This window comes from Anabrus simplex, chromosome 6, assembly GCF_040414725.1.
Source record: "Anabrus simplex isolate iqAnaSimp1 chromosome 6, ASM4041472v1, whole genome shotgun sequence".
In the NCBI taxonomy this organism is placed as follows: domain Eukaryota; kingdom Metazoa; phylum Arthropoda; class Insecta; order Orthoptera; family Tettigoniidae; genus Anabrus; species Anabrus simplex.
In genome coordinates this window covers 91,992,270-92,012,562 of record NC_090270.1, presented here as the reverse complement: position 1 = coordinate 92,012,562, position 20,293 = coordinate 91,992,270, and the positions used below count along the sequence as shown (strand labels likewise).

At 37.1% G+C, this 20,293-nt stretch overlaps 1 protein-coding gene across 10 annotated transcripts in view; it reads left to right on the top strand.

The window, feature by feature from the left end:
* trol (terribly reduced optic lobes) overlaps nucleotides 1–20,293 on the top strand; it is a 918,151-nt gene that overhangs the window by 887,410 nt on the left and 10,448 nt on the right. For all 10 annotated transcript variants that reach the window (XM_067149795.2, XM_067149796.2, XM_067149794.2 and 7 more), the window contains 4 exons: nucleotides 3,393–3,529; nucleotides 4,014–4,214; nucleotides 6,964–7,179; nucleotides 9,858–10,005. In XM_067149795.2, the coding sequence (XP_067005896.2) occupies nucleotides 3,393–3,529; nucleotides 4,014–4,214; nucleotides 6,964–7,179; nucleotides 9,858–10,005 (702 nt within the window). The remainder of the gene's footprint in view (nucleotides 1–3,392; nucleotides 3,530–4,013; nucleotides 4,215–6,963; nucleotides 7,180–9,857; nucleotides 10,006–20,293) is intronic.

Here is a 20,293-nt window from a genome sequence, read left to right as displayed (position 1 = left end):
TATAATATTAATGTTTTCACATACCATAATTCCTTCTATAATTTCCTCTTTTTTTTTCAAAATACTCACTGGCAGTAATCAAGAGGGAGAAAATATCAAAGGAAATTATGAGGAAATGTTTGGATAAATTCACAAGAATGGTAAAAATGGACAAGTTATGGTGCATTTATTTTCTATGTTCATACATAGAAACCAGCCCTGTCAACACAGAAGTTTAGAATTTTAATATCCAGACAGCATTGCTAAGATCTCAGATCAGTGGCGGCTCGTGGCTGTAAAGTATGGTGAAGAGCTATAACCCGTTCAGTTTCGAGCGACAGGTTTAGGAACTTCTTTATTTCTTTATTTGCTTACCCTCCAAGGTTGGTTTTTCCCTCGGACTCGGCGAGGGATCCCACCTCTACCGCCCCAAGGAAAGTGTCCTGGAGCGTGAAACATTGGGTCGGGAATACAACTCGCCCAGGTGGCCTCACCTACTATGCTGAACAGGGATGGGAATTGATAGGCAAGGACGAGGGAAGGAAGCGGCCGTGCCCTTAAGTTAGGTACCATCCCGGCATTTGTCTGCAGGAGAAGTGGGAAACCACGGAAAACCACTTTCAGGATGGCTGAGGTGGAAATCGAGCCCACTTCTACTCAGTTGACCTCCCGAGGCTGAGTGGACCCCGTTTCAGCCCTCGTACCGCTTTTCAAATTTCGTGGCAGAGTCGGGAATCGAACCTGGGCCTCCGGGGTGGCAGCTTATCACACTAACCACTACACCACAGAGGCAGACAAGATTTAGGAATTACGTGTTGTTTTTGGTTGTTTTGTACTCGTACCTCGTACTTGTGACTGGCGGAGGGTCCAGCACGTGACCACGATTTATTCAATTTAATGTTTCGTCATGACCACGAAAAGCTACTTCTTGCTTACTTAAATAGAGCACTGCATCAATTTACCAACTGAAGGAAAAGCCTATTTAAATGTACATTTTTATTGAACTGTACAGTTACAATATACAGTCTGGCATTTTCCTTCAGGACATCAGAGATCGTATTCTGGTTTGTTTCCAATGTCTTCAAATCTAGCTGCCATATTATATGTTCTGCAGAGTCTGAGTGCTTATATGAAGAACGTCTTATGTTCAAAGGGGCTGAAAATCCTTCTTTATTCCAAATGTTATTTTTATTGATAAAAGGCAAGCAAGCTCAACAAAACAACTTCTGTAGAGCTGGAGAGGAGCACAGCTATGGAAATTCCTTAAACCACGATCGTTGGAAACTAAGATTGTAACATTTACCGGAAGGTTTCACTTCTTTTGTAGCACAAATCTTCGGTGATTCAGTAGGGTGATCAAAACGTAGAACTTCATTCTGATCTTCGTTTCTCCAACGTGAAAATGGTGTTTATAATAAAATACACACTGTCATAAATAGAATAAATGTTTAAATAAAACAGCATAACACTACGAATGAAGCACAATGCGTAAGTACTCGTACTTCACACAGGATGACGTACGGAAGACGAAACATTCCGATCCTCCGACAACTTCACTTGAACATTCTGCTATGTGGAAAGTATGCAGGTGACGTCACGGTTGTCATGGCAACTGCCAAGGCCAAGAGCTAGGAGGGAGCACTTAGGAGGTAGAGGCAGCTGCGGAATCTCTCGTCTTCACTCAGTCTCACGCGCCGTACTGTGGCCGACAGCCGGCGCTTTCGTGAGTTCCCCTAGTTCTCATCAAGTGCTGCGAGCTCTTGGTGCTCCAAACACCATACAATAAAACATTTTCTTTCCGTAAAACCAACAAATGTCATAAGAAAAATAAATTCAAGTAATTCATTATGGTAAAAATAAGTAGTGAAGTGGCACTTCACCTACTTCACCTGAAGAGCTGCCCCTGTCTCAGATTACAATGTTGAGACTTGAGCTGACCTGTTGGTGTTAAGTAGTACGAATAGGCTATGTGTCAGCACCAGATTTCATCCTCTTCCTACCTAGATACACATGTTGCCCTTTGGTATCATACATGCACAAGGCGAGCCAAACATGTCCTCGGCGCTCCCGGCATTAAAAGCCATATGCTAAGTAAATAAATAAAAGTTTTATAAAATTCAATTATTCTAAGAATATATTTCCTAACTAGGAATATTTTCAACTTCATTATATACTCTAGAAGTAATATTTACTTTATAAGTAATATTTTGTTACTTTTAGAATTTGATTCCCAGTCTAGAAAGCCAAGTTATTTGGCTGAGGATGTAGTCATGCTGACCTTGTGACACTCCAATAGCTACAGGCCATCAGGCTGAGCAGTAGTTGCATTGGAAGAAATGAAGCCCCAATGAGATATATTAACCATATGTTTAGTTTAGATTGGTTTAATCTGATACATATGTCTGTACAGGTATATTACCAATATTTATTATATTCTAGACTCTTTCTTAAATTTTTATTTGGATTTGTCCACGGTAGTGTAATAGCGCTATTAGCTGCTGAACTCAGAGGCCTGGGTTAGATTCCTGGTACTGTCAGAAATTCAAGATTGGCAGGAGGGCTGGTATATAGTTTAAAAGGTACATGCAGCTCATCTCAACTGGAGGTATGCCTAGAAAGAGCTGCACCACTTCGGGACGAGGGAAGCCAATTTTGTCTAGCTCTGTGGTTAACTTTGTTAGCATGCTGGCCTATGGCCCAAAGGGTCCTGACATTCACCTCCCCGCGGTAGAGAGGGGGCAACGACTGCATATAAAAATAATATTTTTATATTATTAGTTTTGGTCTAAAATAATATGCAGGCGGCTAACGAATGAAGGGACTGATTATCTCCCGGTATAAGGAGATCCCCTATACCAAGTGCCAACAGTCTCTTTGAGAACGGATGAGCGGGTATGGGTAAGGGCACTCTATTGTCCTGGGGACAAGAAATTGTTCCCAAAGGTGGAGGAACCAGTTTGGTCAATGGCATTAGGATGCAGAAGGCAACGGGAAACCACTGCATTAAAGATCCTGAGAGATATTCCAATAAATCCACATGGCATGGCTGCAACGTCAAGATCGGAGTTGGCCGTGTGGATCGTCTACCTCCGTTTGAAGACGACGGCTTAAGAAGAAGAAGTAAGGTCAGGGATTTTAATCTCCTCAGCTTGGGACTGGATGTGTGCACAATCTTCAGCATTAGATTTCATCCTAGGTAGGGCCTCATCCTCACAGACATGCAGGCACTAACTTGAAAGACCTGCACCAGGCCTCTTCGGAGACCATACACCATTATTGTTATAGTATTTGGATCTTTTTTAATAACATTTTTCTAACATCAATTCATGAGACTAATAAAATCCAAAACATATGAATTATACAAAATTGCATCTCCCACTTGTATAATTTGACTTGCTGTTCTTTACTTTCAGTGGCAAGAATTGTGAGACTGAAGCCGATGTGTGTCAGGCTCTGAGGCCATGTCAGAATGGAGGTTCATGTATTGGCTCATCACAGACCTACAAATGCCGCTGTCCTCTAGGCTTTGGTGGTGACGACTGTGAACAGAGTAAGGGTTACTTCAACATATTAACTTCTGTTGTTTCTGTATCTTCTATGAAGAAGAGAGGATGAAGGTGGAGAAAGATCCTGGATATGGAACTGTGTGTTAAAATTACCCTGCTTGTTGTATAGAAGAGTGGCCTCTTATATTTTTTTAAAATGTGGTATAGGGAATAATAAATATACCATTACTTGGTCATTTTCTGAATGTCTTTCTGAAGCTAACTGATAATTTCTTCACCGAGCCATTAAGAAAAGGTTCATTCTCCTCTCATCTTTCTTAAGCTTTCCTGTCAATGTGCACTCTGTTCTTTCAAGTATTAACTTGTCTTGAATAATTTGTTTTGTAAAGTAGTGGTTGAAAGTTAAATAATTTTGTTTTGTTGTTGTTGTTGTTGTTGTCCATAATATATTAATCAGCATGTTTATCTGGATTTATTGTCAGTACTTCTGTGGTTGTTAGTAATACTGTTCGTCGTTTGTGTCTATAGGTGTCATTTTCAGTACCGAAGTAGGTTTCCAAGGAGATGGTTATTTGGAGCTGAGGAATTCTCTGCTGCCTCATAAATCAGCTACAGAGTCTGAAAACATTGTTATAGAATTCACTACCTCAGAACCTAATGGACTAATCTTTTGGCATGGTCAGACACCTGAAACTGATGGCAGGAAGCAGGATTATCTTGCATTAGCTGGTGAGTTGCTTCGTCTATTATGATCATGTGGATTATGTTTTGAAAATGCAAATTGATTCACCATGATAATGGGTCATTGTATATATACTTTATATAACACACAACTTCAAGCTTTCTTAATGCCTGTTGTGTCAAGTTTTTCTCCCTCTTCTCCGTAATCCTTACAATAATAGGAAGCAAGTCCAGTTCACCACTTTGTTTTCTTTTTAAATAGTCTGTTGTGCTAGCTGAGTGGAATGGTCTCTGGCTTCTCACCAAGATGACCATGTTTGAATTCCATCTAATGCATGTTGGGTTTTTGAAATGAAAAGTCTTGTCTCTGTTGTTTGGATTCTGCATAAAACTGGTGGTCCCAAGACTGTGATCATGATATCAACAAATGCATAAAACTACAAGCTTGCTTGCTTTTGGCTGTGAAAGTGTTCGAGAGAGAAATGATGATGAGGCACTAGCATCAACATTTTGGCATTGAAGAATGTAGTAAACCAACAACACAGCTGCTGAGTGAATCTATCTCATCTAAAACTGGCTATTGAGGCATGCTGTGTTGAGTGCAGCCTGTATCTTTTTGGAAATCAAAGGGTTATCCTATCAAAATTTTGCACTAAAATTAACTTGTTATAAAAAAGGTTTATACAGTCTTTGTTCTTTAACAATTCTTTGTAAATAACCAGGCTGAGAAGTGGTGCTGGCCTTGTGAACCCAGATTGGTGGGTTCAATCCTGGTTCAGTCTAGTGGCATTTCAAGAGTGCTCAAATCATCCTTGTGTCAGTACATTCACTTGCATCTCGACATCTCCAAAAACTGTAAAAGTAGTTAATATAATGTAAAATCAAAAACAAAATTATTATTATTATTATTATTATTATTATTATTATTATTATTATTATTATTATTATTATTATTGGTGTTTTTTTTTTTTAAATCCAGTATTAAAGAAGATATTTAGAAATGTTATTTTAGTTATAAAACCTTGTACTCAGTTTTGAATTTGGAAACAAAATGTATCCTAGTAGTGAATGCAACATGGCTTAGCTTCAGTACCATGATTCATAAACATATCACCGTGCCAGCGCAAGACTATGATATCTGCAAAAATCAGGTTGTTGAGAAACAGGAGTTTGAAGTTTTCTAAAGATTCTAAACAATGTCCATGCCAAACCTCAACAATTGCAGATACCGTGGTCTTCCACTGAAGGTGAATTAAATCTCCTTCAATTTCCAGTTTAAGACCATCTGCAGCTGACCAAACTTTTTTAATACTCCAATGTAAAACACATTTATTTTACTTCAAGGGCCTAACGTTATAAAATTAGCCATTTTTGCACTTTAACATTGAAGACTGGATTAAATTACACCAACTGATGAATAAAGAGTAAAAGTCTAGATATTTGCACTTGCCATGGTTTTGCACTGACATTGTGATATCTGCAGTGGTTTTTCATGATGGCTGATCAGAGAGAGTAGGCAAATGCCTGAAGTAGGCAATACTCTCACTCTTCTTGTTCAGTATGCATTTGAAAGAAATAGTGTCACAAGACCACATCAGGCACAATATTTTTACAATACAACAGTCTCTGTTCCAAGAAAGATCTCAACCCAAACTCCTGTCAATCAGTCATCAAACAATCAATCAGTCAATCAATCAATCAATCAATCAATCTCCACTGATCTGCATTTAGGGCAGTCACTCAGGTGACAGATTCCCTATCTGTATTTTTCCTCATCTTTTCTTAATTGATTGTAAATAATTTGGAAATTTATTCAATATCTCCCTTGGTAAATTATTCCAATCCCGAACTCTTCTTCCTGAAAATGAATATTTTTTGTCCCAATTTGTCCTCTTGAATTCCAACTTCATCTCTATATTGTGATCTTTCCTACTTTTATAACCACCACTCAAACTTACTTGTCTACTAATGTCATTCCACACCTCTCTCCACTGACAGCTCGGAACATACCACTTGATTATACTCATCGATACGGTCATGAAGTGGACTACTTGCAATACATACCACTTAGTCGAGCAGCTCGTCTCCTTTGTCCCAAGCCTTCCTAGCCCAAACTTTGCAACATTTTCATAACACTACTCTTTTGTTGGAAATCACCCAGAACAAGTCGAGCTGTTTTTCTTTGGATCTTTTCAGTTCTCGAAAATGGTTGAGTTATTTTTCTCTGTCATTATAAATGCTCTCCATTAGAGTGTTCATAAGTTTAATCACATTTATTTACAGTAAACTGGGTTATTGTTCTTTGCTCTGGCTGCATCTTATAAGATACAGGAATTTACCTTGTACATTATTTCTTTAGCCTTTACAGGCACATCTCTCTTCCATTGTAGATTCTGTACTCTGTGACAGTGAACACTGCCAAGTTGTAGTCTCTTGATAGTTTCCATAGCCAGTCTTAAAATTCTCCTTTAATTAATTTCCTGAGTGTGAAACAATTCCAGTATCATTGTCTTTAAAGTTTACTGCAACCTTTCCTTTCCCATTTCAGTCTCCTTTGTCCTCTTATTTTCTCTAATGATTTTCATTTCTCATTGTCCAATCTTCTCATTTACTGCATCAAGTTGTTCCTGGACCTCTTTCTCATTCTTTCCCAAAATTACTTTTTCCATATTATCCATACAGTTTGACATCTGGGTTTATGACCAGATTATATGTAAGCTAGATAAAATGAGTTCTACTGTTTCCTGATAAATGCAATGTATGTGATGGTATTACAATTACTATGCTTCCTTTTTAGTTGTGAATGGAACACTGGAGTTTTCATATGAGCTGGGCTCTGGTCCAGCTGTGATCCAGACTACCAAGAGACCCATCGCGGATGGTCTACGGCACAGAGTAGTGCTTAAGCGACTTGCCACAGATGGCAGTATGGAACTTGATGGTGATGTCACAGAGTTTGGAAAAAGCCAAGGAATCCTTCAAATGCTGAACACAAGAGGCAACATTTATATAGGTACATGCCACCTGATAAATACTGATTACAGATAGTTTTTTCTTTTTATATGTGATAATATAAAAGGCTTCATAGTGAACAATGAGTAACATACTGAAGATAAACAATTCCTATGGCTTCAGCTCTTACTTCCTTTATTTATGAATAGTATCTATCTGAAGCTGTCTAGTCAAAGTTTCTTTCTAAATGAGGGTAATAGATTTATGTTAATGTATGATTTGTGTTTCTATATTGACATTACTTTATATAGTCTTCGTAAAAGTTAATGTTAGTGCAATGTGGCAAATTGAAATTTTATTGAATTAATTAATATACCACATTTGAAACTCTCACTGTTTATCAGTTTACTGAAATAGCTGACTGCCTGTGATATTCAAAGGTATAATTTTATTAAAAGCCATACAGGACGGGTTCTCAAACTTTTTTAGTTTGTTGCCAACTGTTTCTCCACGTGGAATGTTGCGGCACATGCAGCCTGCTTTAGAAGGATTTCAAACTCTATATAAACCACTGGAATGCTCTAAAAACATGTTGATCACTCATAATTTACCTATACTACTTCACTTTTCAGCAACATACCTATGTGAACAGCCAGGCTGAGTGGTTCAGACTGTTGAGGTTCTGGCTTTCTGACCCCAACTTGGCAGGTTAGATCCTGGCTCCGTCCTGTGGTATTTGAGGTGTTCAAATATGTCAGCCTCATGTCGGTAGATTTACTAGCATGTAAAAGAACTCCTGTGGGACTAAATTCCAGCACCTTGGCAACTCCAAAAAACTGTAAAAGTAGTTAGTGGGACATATAGCCAATAACATTATCCTATGTGACCATAAGACTGCATTTTAATGCTATCTGCAGTTAAATATCTGAAATAATGCACTCATCTGAGTATGCAAACTAAGTTGGCAGTCCTAAAAAGCACCTGTGTCCACGGCTTGTAAAAATGGCTTCAAGTAGTGGACAGTGTGTGTTTTTGGAGTTAAAACTTGTAGAAGCTGTGAATACTCTTGATTCGGATGATGAGTGCGCAGATATCAGCAATAGAATATCAAACCTTGTACTTTTGGCTCTAATGGACAATTCCGGTTTTCTCTGTTCTTAATTTTTATACAAAAAGAAAACCTAAAAGGTGTTTTGGAATTCTTTTGCCAGTTCAGATGACATTTCTTGTTATTTTTGCTCACATTGTATTTCATCTATTTTTAGACATTATATTAAAATAATAATTCTGCATGGAGGGTTCTGATAGTCACCTATCATATTAGCAATGAAAAGGTTAATGCTAGTTCATATGGTGATTGTTCTCCATTGGAAGAATAAAATTACATGGGTTGATTGTTAATAGTGGCAACTATTTTTTATTTAGATACATAGCATACTTATAATGTTAGGCATTTTACAGGCCTTCGAATTAATCACCACCGTTGTGTAGCACTCATTCCCAGTGATGTGCAAGCTGTTGGATGCTTTTGAGAGCGCCTGATTACTGGAGATCACAGATGGAGCGGTTGGTGACCTGGAGAATGCCATCCACTGTGCGGAAGTGGACCCCTTGAAGTGGTGCCTTCATTTTAGGGAAGAGATCGTAGTCACAGGGACTGAGATCTGGAGCATAAGCGGGGGGTAGTAAAGCACTTCCCAGCCCCAGCGATTGAACAACTTGGACACGTTCCTGCTGCATGCAGCCTTGCATTGTCATGCAGAATGATGGGAGGGTTATTCAGGAAGTGTCCTTGTTTTTTCTTAGAGCTGCTATCAGATCCGTTTGCAAAAATGCACAATAATACTTCGCATTAATGGTGCATCCCCGGGGAACAGTGTGCTTTTTATGATAACAGTACCCCAGTCGTAGGCAATGATCAGCATGGCCTTCACATTGGTTCCAGTCGCAGTGACCTGTGATGACACCACTCGTTTGATTTAAGTTTCAGTTGTGGTTCATAAGCTCTGGCCCAGGTCTCGTCAATAAAAATTACCCGCCAAGAAGGCTTCACCTTCGTGTTCATAGTGCTCCAAGTGTGTACGAGCTGCATCATATTGCAGCCATTTCTGATGTTCGGTCAAATCATTTAACTCATTTGGAGGCGATTTTTCGCATTCCCAGCCACTTCTTCAGGATTTGCACCACAGTTGAAGGCGCCAGCCCTGTATCGTTGGTCAATTCACGAATTGTGGTGTTCCAATCCACCAGCACTAACGTGTTCGCATTCTGCACATCGTTGTCTGTCTTTTGAAGGCCTTGACCCACGTTGCTACAGTACGGTAGCAAGCCTGTAGCAATCCTTTGTAACACTACCTTGCATTGCGACCTCTGGCGCATTCGACTTTCAACCAGCTCCTCTAATCTTGCTTCGAAATCATTACAGCTGTACTCCATGAGTGCGCGTTCAAAACTGCGTTCTTGTTATTGTTGCTGCACACGTGCATGGCATATGGAGGGCGAGTTAATTTACGCTGAGGGAGGATGGGTATCTGAGCTACCTCAGGTATACATTATATTGCCTGGCCACGTTTCACGGCATTATTACAGCATAGTTGCCACTATTAAAAAATCAACCCATGTACATAATGTTCCTTGAATTTAACTGTTTATTTTATCATAATTCTTTGTGTCTTTCAGTCTTATTTTCCAAGATTAATTATTGTTTCAAAATAGTAAGATACCATATCAATTTTTCAGGTGGCACTCCCAACCTGGAACTCATGACAGCTGGCAACTATACACGTGGCTTTGTAGGCTGTATACACTCAATTGAAATACAGAAATCAGGAGTAATTAATCTGCATGACAGTGCGCTTTCGGCAGTCAATGCAGGTCCATGCTCCAAGTAAGTAACCCATTATTATCCTGTTGGTTCATAACATTATCTCCAAATTTCTATTTATTCACTTTTTTCTCATGGTAAGTCTACCTTAACTGGATTATTATGGATTCAGTTGACCTCAACTAATGCTATTGTATCCTTGTAGTAAAAGTAAGTTAATTTCAGCCTTTTCTTCTATTAATATAATTTTTGTCTTTCAAGGTATTTATAAACTCCTTGAACAGAATATAATAAGAGAGGGGGAATTGAGATTTTTAAAAAACAATTATTTGAGCTCTGTTTAATCGGATGCATAACTTGATGAAATTTGCTACCTTAGCACCAACCTATTAGTTAACCACTTAAATTCTTGACTAGTGTTGTCTGTTACGAACAGATTATTATATTTCAAGTGGTTAAATTTGAATATCACGTCTGCTCCCAGCTTCATCAGGAGAGCAGACTTCAACAATCATTGAAGAGCTATCTTGAAGGATCTTCAATCTATGTGGGAAGTATGGGATAAGAAGAAAACCAGATAAATAGAGGAACAGGAAAGACACAAAAAAATAAAGATGAATACAAGTGTTAAAATACTGGATGACAAACACAAAACAAGAAAAGGAACTCAATAGTGAATATTATATTTAACTCTTTGAAATGTGTGTCTGTTATGACTGTTTAAGTAAATACATGTTAGTCAATTATATTTATGGTATTCCCCTTCAAAGCAGGAAATAATTGAGAAAACTTGTCTTATGCTGAAAAGTTTCCTTCTATCATCTTTTCTGTATATATACTGGGGGCATAATTAGCACAATGGTTTAACTACTGGCTTTCCACCTAGACAGCTGATGTTCAAATCCCAGTAAATCCCAAGTTGGAAGTTTCTAATTAAAAAATCATGTGACGTCAGGAAGGGCATGCGGCCCTGAACACCAAGCCAAAACCAGAATGAGCCAGGGTGGCTACAGCAACCTCAGAAATATTTGGGATAAGCTGAAGAAAAGTTAATCATTTCTGCATATATATTTTCATTCTTTTGTCATTTGTGTAGTGATAACTTGGACTTGGAAGATGGCGAGGAATTGTATATGTTTATGTGTTAATTTGGTATGTAATGTATTTATTATGGCTTCAAGATTGTTTCTTTGTCATGGGTAAGATTAAAGCAAGATGTATTAGGAAACACCCTGTAGCACGCGCCAGATCGGCGTGGGATATTTCCGGTTTCACCATATTGCATCAATTTCGTAACTTCTCGATGCTTCTCAATGTTCTTTGTCAGTACTAATTTCTGGGCCCTAATTGGAGAAAATAAAGGTAAATGTGATTGGTAGGTGAAGGAAAAAGACCGGACGCTCATTGGTTGTTGTAAGGTTTCCTAATTTCCGGAGAGAAGCGTTTCGCTAGAGACTTGCTCTTCCAAGGCGTCTTTTCTGTTTGACCAGTGAAGGGAAAGGTTGCCTTCTACAAGGTGACGGGTCTTCTTGGCCCCTCCTCCAGGTAAGCACTTAATTGTTTTTTCATCTTTCAGGTATTTATTTTCAAATGTAGTGTTTCTTTTAATTTCTCTCGCCGAAGCTTACCTGTGTTTTCCTTCAGCTTCCAAATTTTATTAAAATGACTTAGCCTGTTCGGTAAGTCACGTCACATTTGTAAAGAGACAGTTTCCATTTTGTTGTTTTCGTAAATTGTGTGTTCAAACGCCTTTCGATGTAATTATTAACTATTAATTTCCCCTTGGGGCTGTCTCTCAGTTCTGCATCATCCTAGATGTATTCACTTTTAGGACAGGCACCTTCCTCAGAAGTGTTTTTGAGGAGGCTGCCTATTAAAGGTGCTCTGCAGTAGGATAATTATCTTAAACGTTGTATTTTCCTTATTTTCTATGAATAGCCTTCTAACGGTATTATGTTACCTAAATTTTATTCCTTCTGACAGTTGTATGTAATTTAAACATTATGCCATGTGTGAAATGTTCCGACCTAAAGTTGTATGAAGTAGAATCACTGAATTGGAACCTTCCGGGTAATCACTGTAATTATTGTTTGATTTATTTCTGATTTTAAAAGGTGTAATTTGTGGATCATTTGAGCTTTCATTTCAATTTAATTTTAAGTAAACTGTATATTAATTTTGAATCATCACTGACTTCGCTTCTTCAGCAATCCCAATACCTTCCACCGCCTGGATATGGTTCCCAGCCACCTTCCACACTATCCTTTCTTAGCCGTCATGTTTGTTAACCTGTTTGTTATGATTTTAATTTCGTGCAATTTATTATCATTCCTCCTTGCGTCAAAATGTGTTTCTGTGTAACGATATGTTTGCACAGTGGTAGCAAATATTATTATTATTATTATTATTATTATTATTATTATTATTATTATTATTATTATTATTATTATTATTATTATTATTATTATTATTATTATTATTATTATTATTATTGTAGTAGTAGTAGTAGTAGTAGTAGTAGTAGTAGTAGTAGTAGTAGTAGTAGTAGTAGTAGTAGTAGTAGTAGTAACTGTACTTATTAGGAGGTTACAGAATGGATTTGAGACTCAGAATAGTTGAGCATAAAAATCCTAGCATTGAACTTAATGTCCTGGATGTATTCAGACAATGTTACATTCAAATGCTGTACACGAAAATAATACTTCTGCATCAAGGAAGACAAAGCGCGGGAAGGAATAAAAAACTCAAGCACATGCACATGAAATCGGTCAACTGTCCACTTTTCTGAAATGGCTCTTATGACATGCTCAGAAAGAGCTCCAGATACATGTGGATATAAGACTTGGAAGAAATTGTCACTACTTAAGGAATACACTATACCCTGATCTTTAAATTCAACCAATAAACGTAGAAACACAACAATTTCGTCAATCGAATTAACGGTGAACTTGGATACACCCTTAAATATAGCAGTTAACGGGTGAGGCAAATTAGAAAAAATTTGAGAAGCAGCAGGTGTAGTAGGTACCTGAACAGCACTGGATTGGTTAAGAGAAGGCATCACAGTAGTATAGAAATCTTGATTTGAACGCCCCTGGGATAGGGTAGGTGTACTAAAAGTGAGCTTAGGACTGCAGCTGGATTGCATCGAAACCGGCACAGATATTCGCATCTGCGAAACATCTTCGCACATTTGTGACACCACTGAAGCATTTGCTACAGGTGACACTTGGACATGGGGATATCTTTGCACAATAGGAAGAGAAACAACTTGGGTCGCAACCGGAGGTTGAGATAAAGACGCAGAAGAATCAACAGTTCCCATAGGAACGGTTGACATACCAACTTGCGTACAAGAAGCACCACTATTATTATTCATGGGCAGAGAAGCACTAGTAAATACAGCAGGAGAAGATTGCAGGGGAATATTATTATAAGTTACCACTGTACTCATTTGTGAAGCAGTTAATACAGAAATAGTGTCACTGTCACACGTTTCAGATTGAACAAACACATTAACTACCGAACTGGAGCTAGGCAATGCATTACCTTCCAGCAATCCAACAATTTTGTCGAGAATATCACAAAACTGTAATAATAACAATTCGCACTCGCTTCGCTCGTTTTCAGATAAATTATGAGCTAACAAGTCGCGAATCCTGTCCACGTAATGGTGCACTTGGGCTTTCACATGTGTTAACTGAGCATCAGACAGTTTAGAAAAACAAAATGACACTATAATGGCTTTATATTCTACGATTTCATCTCTGACAATCGACAAAGATGCGCACACTTCATCTGTTGATAACCCGGGGACGAAAACAGGTTCATTTAGCGATTGTTTTAACAAGCTTGTGTCATCTCTAACCCTTCGTGTCGAATTCAACTTACGAATACGAAGTTTGTAAGCTAATTACTCCTTCCTCAAATGGAACGGACCTGGGATAGCACGAGACATGTTGATAAAAAAAAACACTACGAGATAATACCTCAATTAAATTTTAGGTTATAATCACCTAATCACCATCAACTTTCCTTCTTCAGCAACCCAAGACTCTGATACCATTCTGTAACCTCCTAATAAGTACGGTTACAAGTAACAGTTTACAATAATAATAATAATAATAATAATAATAATTATCGCTTCGCTCGTTTTCAGATAAATTATGAGCTAACAAGTCGCGAATCCTGTCCACGTAATGGTGCACTTGGGCTTTCACATGTGTTAACTGAGCATCAGACAGTTTAGAAAAACAAAATGACACTATAATAATAATAATAATAATAATAATAATAATAATAATAATAATAATAATAATTATCGCTTCGCTCGTTTTCAGATAAATTATGAGCTAACAAGTCGCGAATCCTGTCCACGTAATGGTGCACTTGGGCTTTCACATGTGTTAACTGAGCATCAGACAGTTTAGAAAAACAAAATGACACTATAATGGCTTTATATTCTACGATTTCATCTCTGACAATCGACAAAGATGCGCACACTTCATCTGTTATTATTATTATTATTATTATTATTATTATTATTATTATTATTGCTACCACTGTGCAAACATATCGTTACACAGAAACACATTTTGACGCAAGGAGGAATGATAATAAATTGCACGAAATTAAAATCATAATGAACAGGTTAACAAACATGACAGCTAAGAAAGAATAGTGTGGAAGCTGGCTGGGAACCATATCCAGGCGGTGGAAGGTATTAGCATTGCTGAAGAAGCGAAGTCAGTGATGATTCAAAATTAATATACAGTTCACTTAAAATTAAATTGAAATGAAAGCTCAAATAAATCAAACAATAATTACAATGATTACCCACAAGGTTCAAATTCAGTGATTCTACTTCATACAGCTTTAGGTCAGAACATTTCACACATGGCGTAACGTTTAAATTACATAGAACTGTCAGAAGGAATAAAATTTAGGTAACATAATACCGTTAGAAGGCTATTCATAGAAAATAAGGGAAAATACAACATTTAAGATAATTATCCTAGTGCAGCGCACCTTTAGTAGGCAGCCTCCTCAAAAACACTTCTGAGGAAGGTGCCTGTCCTAAAAGTGAATACATCTAGGATGATGCAGAACTGAGAGACAGCCTCAAGGGGAAATTAATAGTTAATAATTACATCGAAAGGCGTTTGAACACACAATTTACAAAAACAACAAAATGGGAACTGTCTCTTTACAAATGTGACGCAACTTACCGAAAAGGCTAAGTCATTTTAATAAACTGTGGAAGCTGAAGGAAAACACGGGTAACCTTCGGCGAGAGAAATTAAAAGAAACACTACATTTGAAAATAAATACCTGAAAGATGAAAAAACAATTGAGTGCTTACCTGGAGGAGGGGCCAAGAAGACCCGTCACCTTGTAGAAGGCAACCTTTCCCTTCACTGGTCAAACAGAAAAGACGCCTTGGAAGAGCAAGTCTCTAGCAAAACGCTTCTCTCCGGAAATTAGGAAACCTTACAACAACCAATGAGCGTCCGATTTTTTTCCTTCACCTACCAATCACATTTACCTTTATTTTCTCCAATTAGGGCGCAGAAATTAGTGCTGACAAAGAACATTGAGAAGCATCGAGAAGTTACGAAATTGATGCAATATGGTGAAACCGGAAATATCCCACGCCGATCTGGCGCGTGTGTTACAGGGTGTTTCCTAATACATCTTGCTTTAATCTTACCCACGACAAAGAAACAATCTTGAAGCCATAATAAATACATTACATACCAAATTAACACATAAACATATACAATTCCTCGCCGTCTTCCAAGTCCAAGTAATCACTACAATTTGTTACTGGTTTTTCCCCTTAATTCTGCACAGTTTAGTAGGTGGTCGTGGTGGTGACTATTGTTTTAAGAGGAAGTACAACCGGGCAACCATCCTCTATATAACACTAATCAGAGAAAAAATGGAAGGAACCCGGCACTTTGAAAAATGAAGATATCGACCAAGAAAGACAAAGACCATGAAAGGCATGAAAATGAAAGATTCCCTTGGCCTCTGTACGTAATACTGTCAGGGTCGGAAAAGAACAAGAATTGGCCAAGGGACGTCAGATAGGACAGATGAAAGTGAGGAGCCTGGCACAAGTAAGTGGAAGCAATGGCAGGACTTACCTGAGGGCCCCACGGTTGACTCTTACGGCAGGCAGGGGATACTGTGGGTGTTATTCTACTGCCCCCACCCACAGGGGGAGCACAGTTTAATAATAGAGGTGCAACATAGTCCTACTGTGAATGCTAGTAATAATGAAATTACTTTCAAAACACTTCAACAGTGGTGCTTTGATTCATTAAGTTCATACAAATGAATAATTTGAACTTCACTAAACTTACTGATACTACAGATTTCATCTAAAATGCTTACATTGATACTAAGTAATGGAAAAGAAGAAACAAATATCAAAAACAAGAAGATAGGAACACACATGAGGCAGGCAGGCTAACGTGAGAAGTGGAAGCAAGGGGTGAACAGAACAAACAAATTACAAAGCAATAAGAACAAATTCCACATCTTTCATCTTATTTAATTTGACTACAGCTTTTAAATTAGAGTGGAATCTGTTTATTACTGTTTAAATCTAATATTCATATTTGTGTTTTTATTTATTGCTTGAACTTTACGATAAGTAATGGGAATTAGGGAATTAGTAATGGAAATTAGGGACCCGTGTATATTCCCTTACCATTACTCAGTATACTGTACATTTAACTTACTGGGTTCCTTTTCTTCTTCTGTATTCTTCGTCTTCTACCACCTGTTTATCATGGTTTTTCTTTTGAGTCTCCTTTTTATTGTGAATTTGCATTCAGGAGATAGTGGGTTCGAACTCCACTGTTGACAGGCCTGAAGATGGTTTCCTATAGTTTCCCATATTCACATCAGGCATCAGTGTTACCTCACCCCTTAGAAGCACGTCAGTTGAAGGCAAGACTTTCAAATGAACAGTACCTTTTACTAATTGATTTCTGACCAATAAAATAGAAATACATATTTAATTTTACTACAACTTTTAAATTAGAATGTAATCTGTTTATTACTGGTTAAATCTAATATTTATATTTCTGGTTTTATATATTGATTGAACTTTACCATAGGTGATTAATAGAGCCTGGATTATATGTAATTACATATTCTGTTCCCATATATGTAGCTACAAGAAAAGTTAAAATGTCAGCGAATCACACTAAAATGACCATTATTCCAGGAGTTACATATTTTTACATATTTTGATGCATAATAAACATTTTGATAAATATTGCATATTTTAAATATTTTTAAGGATATAACAAAAACTATTCTTTTTTCACTAATTTTACATCAACTTAAGATTTTTAATTAAAAACTTGAAAATAGTTTTAAAATCCTGTACTATTCTGTCAAAGAATCGCATCCCTTAGCTATGTTCAAGGTAGAAGTATTGGGTGTCTTGAGTTGTGTCTATCAATCTTCCCTTGCACAAACTTTGTCACATTGTTCTCCTCTAAGATTTACTAACTTATTTTTTGATCCCTTCGTCAGTCCTCAGTTTAATGTCTCATGTTGAAAGCATGTTTTCTCTCCCTTTCTTCTTCAGTTATTGCACATGATTTACTTCCATAAAGGGCCATACTCCATACAAAAGTCTTCAGAACCATTTTTCTAATAAGCATATCTGTGTTTCATGAGATCATATTTCTACTCTCTTAATAAGGACCTTCCTTGCTTGAGCAAGTGGACAATCAAATATTTCTGTGCCGGACAATTGGCAATATGCGCCAGTGACTTCATGTGTGTATATATACTGTATATGAACATTCTAACAGATAGAAGGCATTCAATGGCTGCAGAAAATTTGGAAAAATACTTAGTTATTAATTGGGCCTCCAAACGAAAATTAGAGGTTGAATAACATCTGCAATTTCAACTTTTTAAAATTTTGTTTCCTTTTCTGTGTATAAGAGTACATTAAATAAAGCTTACAAGGGGGCATTCCCTACTCATCAAAACAGATTTCGCTCACATTTATAGAACATGCAAGGCTTGGCTAGAAATGAAAGTACCCAAAGTGGGAACTCCAGATGGCCAAGCGTATAGAAAATAAAAATAAAAATAATAATGTTGACGCGGCTCTCGCACCGTATAAGTCACTTACGTTATTGCGCTCGAATAGCAGTTGTTGGCGTAGCAAAAGGCATAGAAAAGGTAAAATATTGGGATTTAATTGTCAGACTTTTTTCTACCTGCGCCAAGAATATATTGTTTGTGTACAGGCGCCAGGAGCAACCGTCACTTGTCAGGTCAAAACGAATCTTACAGCCAAACGACTATTCATGTTTATGGCACATTACCCAAGGAGTGGAAATAGCCAATAAAGGAGAAAAAAGAAGAATTTCTGTTTGAACACGTCGGGAAAGTTCGCAACTCCAAATTTTCTACAATTGTGCGCTCATTAAAAAAATGACGTCCTATATGCCTTTTGCATACAAATAAATAAAATAAATTAATATATAACAATTGAAGAAAAACATTCTACACACGGGGAGTCAAACCCACGACCATTGAATTACTAGTACGAGCTCTTACCGCTACGCCAACTACTGCTCGATGCGCGGACTAACGTAAGTGGCTTATACGGTGCGAGAGCCACGTCAACATTTTTATTTTTATTTTCTATACGCTTGGCCATCTGGAGTTCCCACTTCGGGTACTTTCATTTCTAGCCAAGCCCTGCATGTTCTATAAATTTGAGCGAAATCGGTTTTGACGAGTAGGGAATGCCCCCTTGTTAGATATTAAGTTACATATTTTTTATTTATTACATATTTAACTAAATATTTTGTCAATTTTAGCTACATGTTTATGTACATATTTCTCATTTTTATATTACATATAATCCAGGCTCTAATGATTAGTAATGGGAATTACGGTTGTCAGAAGTGGAACTCTCAAATTAATAAACTGTGTTTCTTTTTTTCTTTGTGCTGCCTGGAATCGTTACATGCATACCTTACATCCCTAAACCACAATATTCTTAAAATTCCACTCACTAACAGAACTCGTTGGATTCCATCATCTTTGGTACTAACAAACATTGCCAGTGAGAGCAACAGACCCATGCCAGGACCTCCTGTTAGAACTGTTTCATCTCTTGCTCCTCAGAAACAATTTACGGGACATATTCTTATTTACCTGACAGTGTTTCATGTGAAATTCACATACCCAGTGATATTACCCTTTTTACAGTGACATGGGTCAGGCATGATTGTGTAATCTTGGAACTGAAGTGTACATTAGGCTTTTTACATATCTTCGTGTAAGACAGGTATGTTGAAGAAGTTGGAAAATCATTTTGTAATGTAATGAGGCAATAAGGAGAAAGAGCAAAGGTGACTGTTGACTATGTTGTAGTAAGATTGTATCCTTGTTAACTATTGTAAATTTTAACACAACACTGGTCATGTCATACCTCCCGTCCAGTGTACATATTTGATTGTACATTTACTGCATGACCTCATAACACTGGTAACATATCATATTCCCCTGAACAATAAATTTGAAAAGGGAATGAGACTAACAACATTTAATGTTGGAGAGTAACTATTGATATAAATGTTAGGAGGTTGGATTTAATTTGGGTGAAATTTTACTGTTCAGTTTCAAAAGACTGACTTTTTTTCTCTGAGTAATTAAGAGCTATCTTTAAAATTACTGTCTTAATTTACAATGCTGAAATTGAGTTGACATATACAGGAATAAATTACCATTCCTGGTAGGTTAGCTTTTTATAAATATATGAGTATTAATTACTTTGCATAACATAATATACTTACAACAGAGATTTTCCATTCCTCTTGGTTAATGTTTGATCCACATAAAAATGAAGTAATAGTGACCAATGATGATCTCCAGGTATTTAGTTTGAAATATATTTGACTGTTAATATACAGTTATAGAACTTATTAACATCCTTTTAGTTCTTTAAGGATGTCATATTTATGTCTGATCCTACTATACTTTAAAAAATATATATAATAAAGAGAATTCATATTAGAGACAATTAATACTGAGAAGGAAAGAATTAAGTTCAGAACATTGTTATATGTGGATTAAAATTTTAATCAGAGAGTTTTTAAAATTATTTGTACCTATTGAGCTACTAAAGAAGCACACACTTATATTACATTCCATTTTGAAAACGTGTATACCTGGCATAAGGAGGAAACATTTAAATCATGCAGTCACTAACGCTTGAATGAAGACTTAAGCGCAAATGTACTTAAGGAGAACAAGGATTTTTAAACTAAATGGTCAGTAGAAATGTTGGTATGGATGGGAA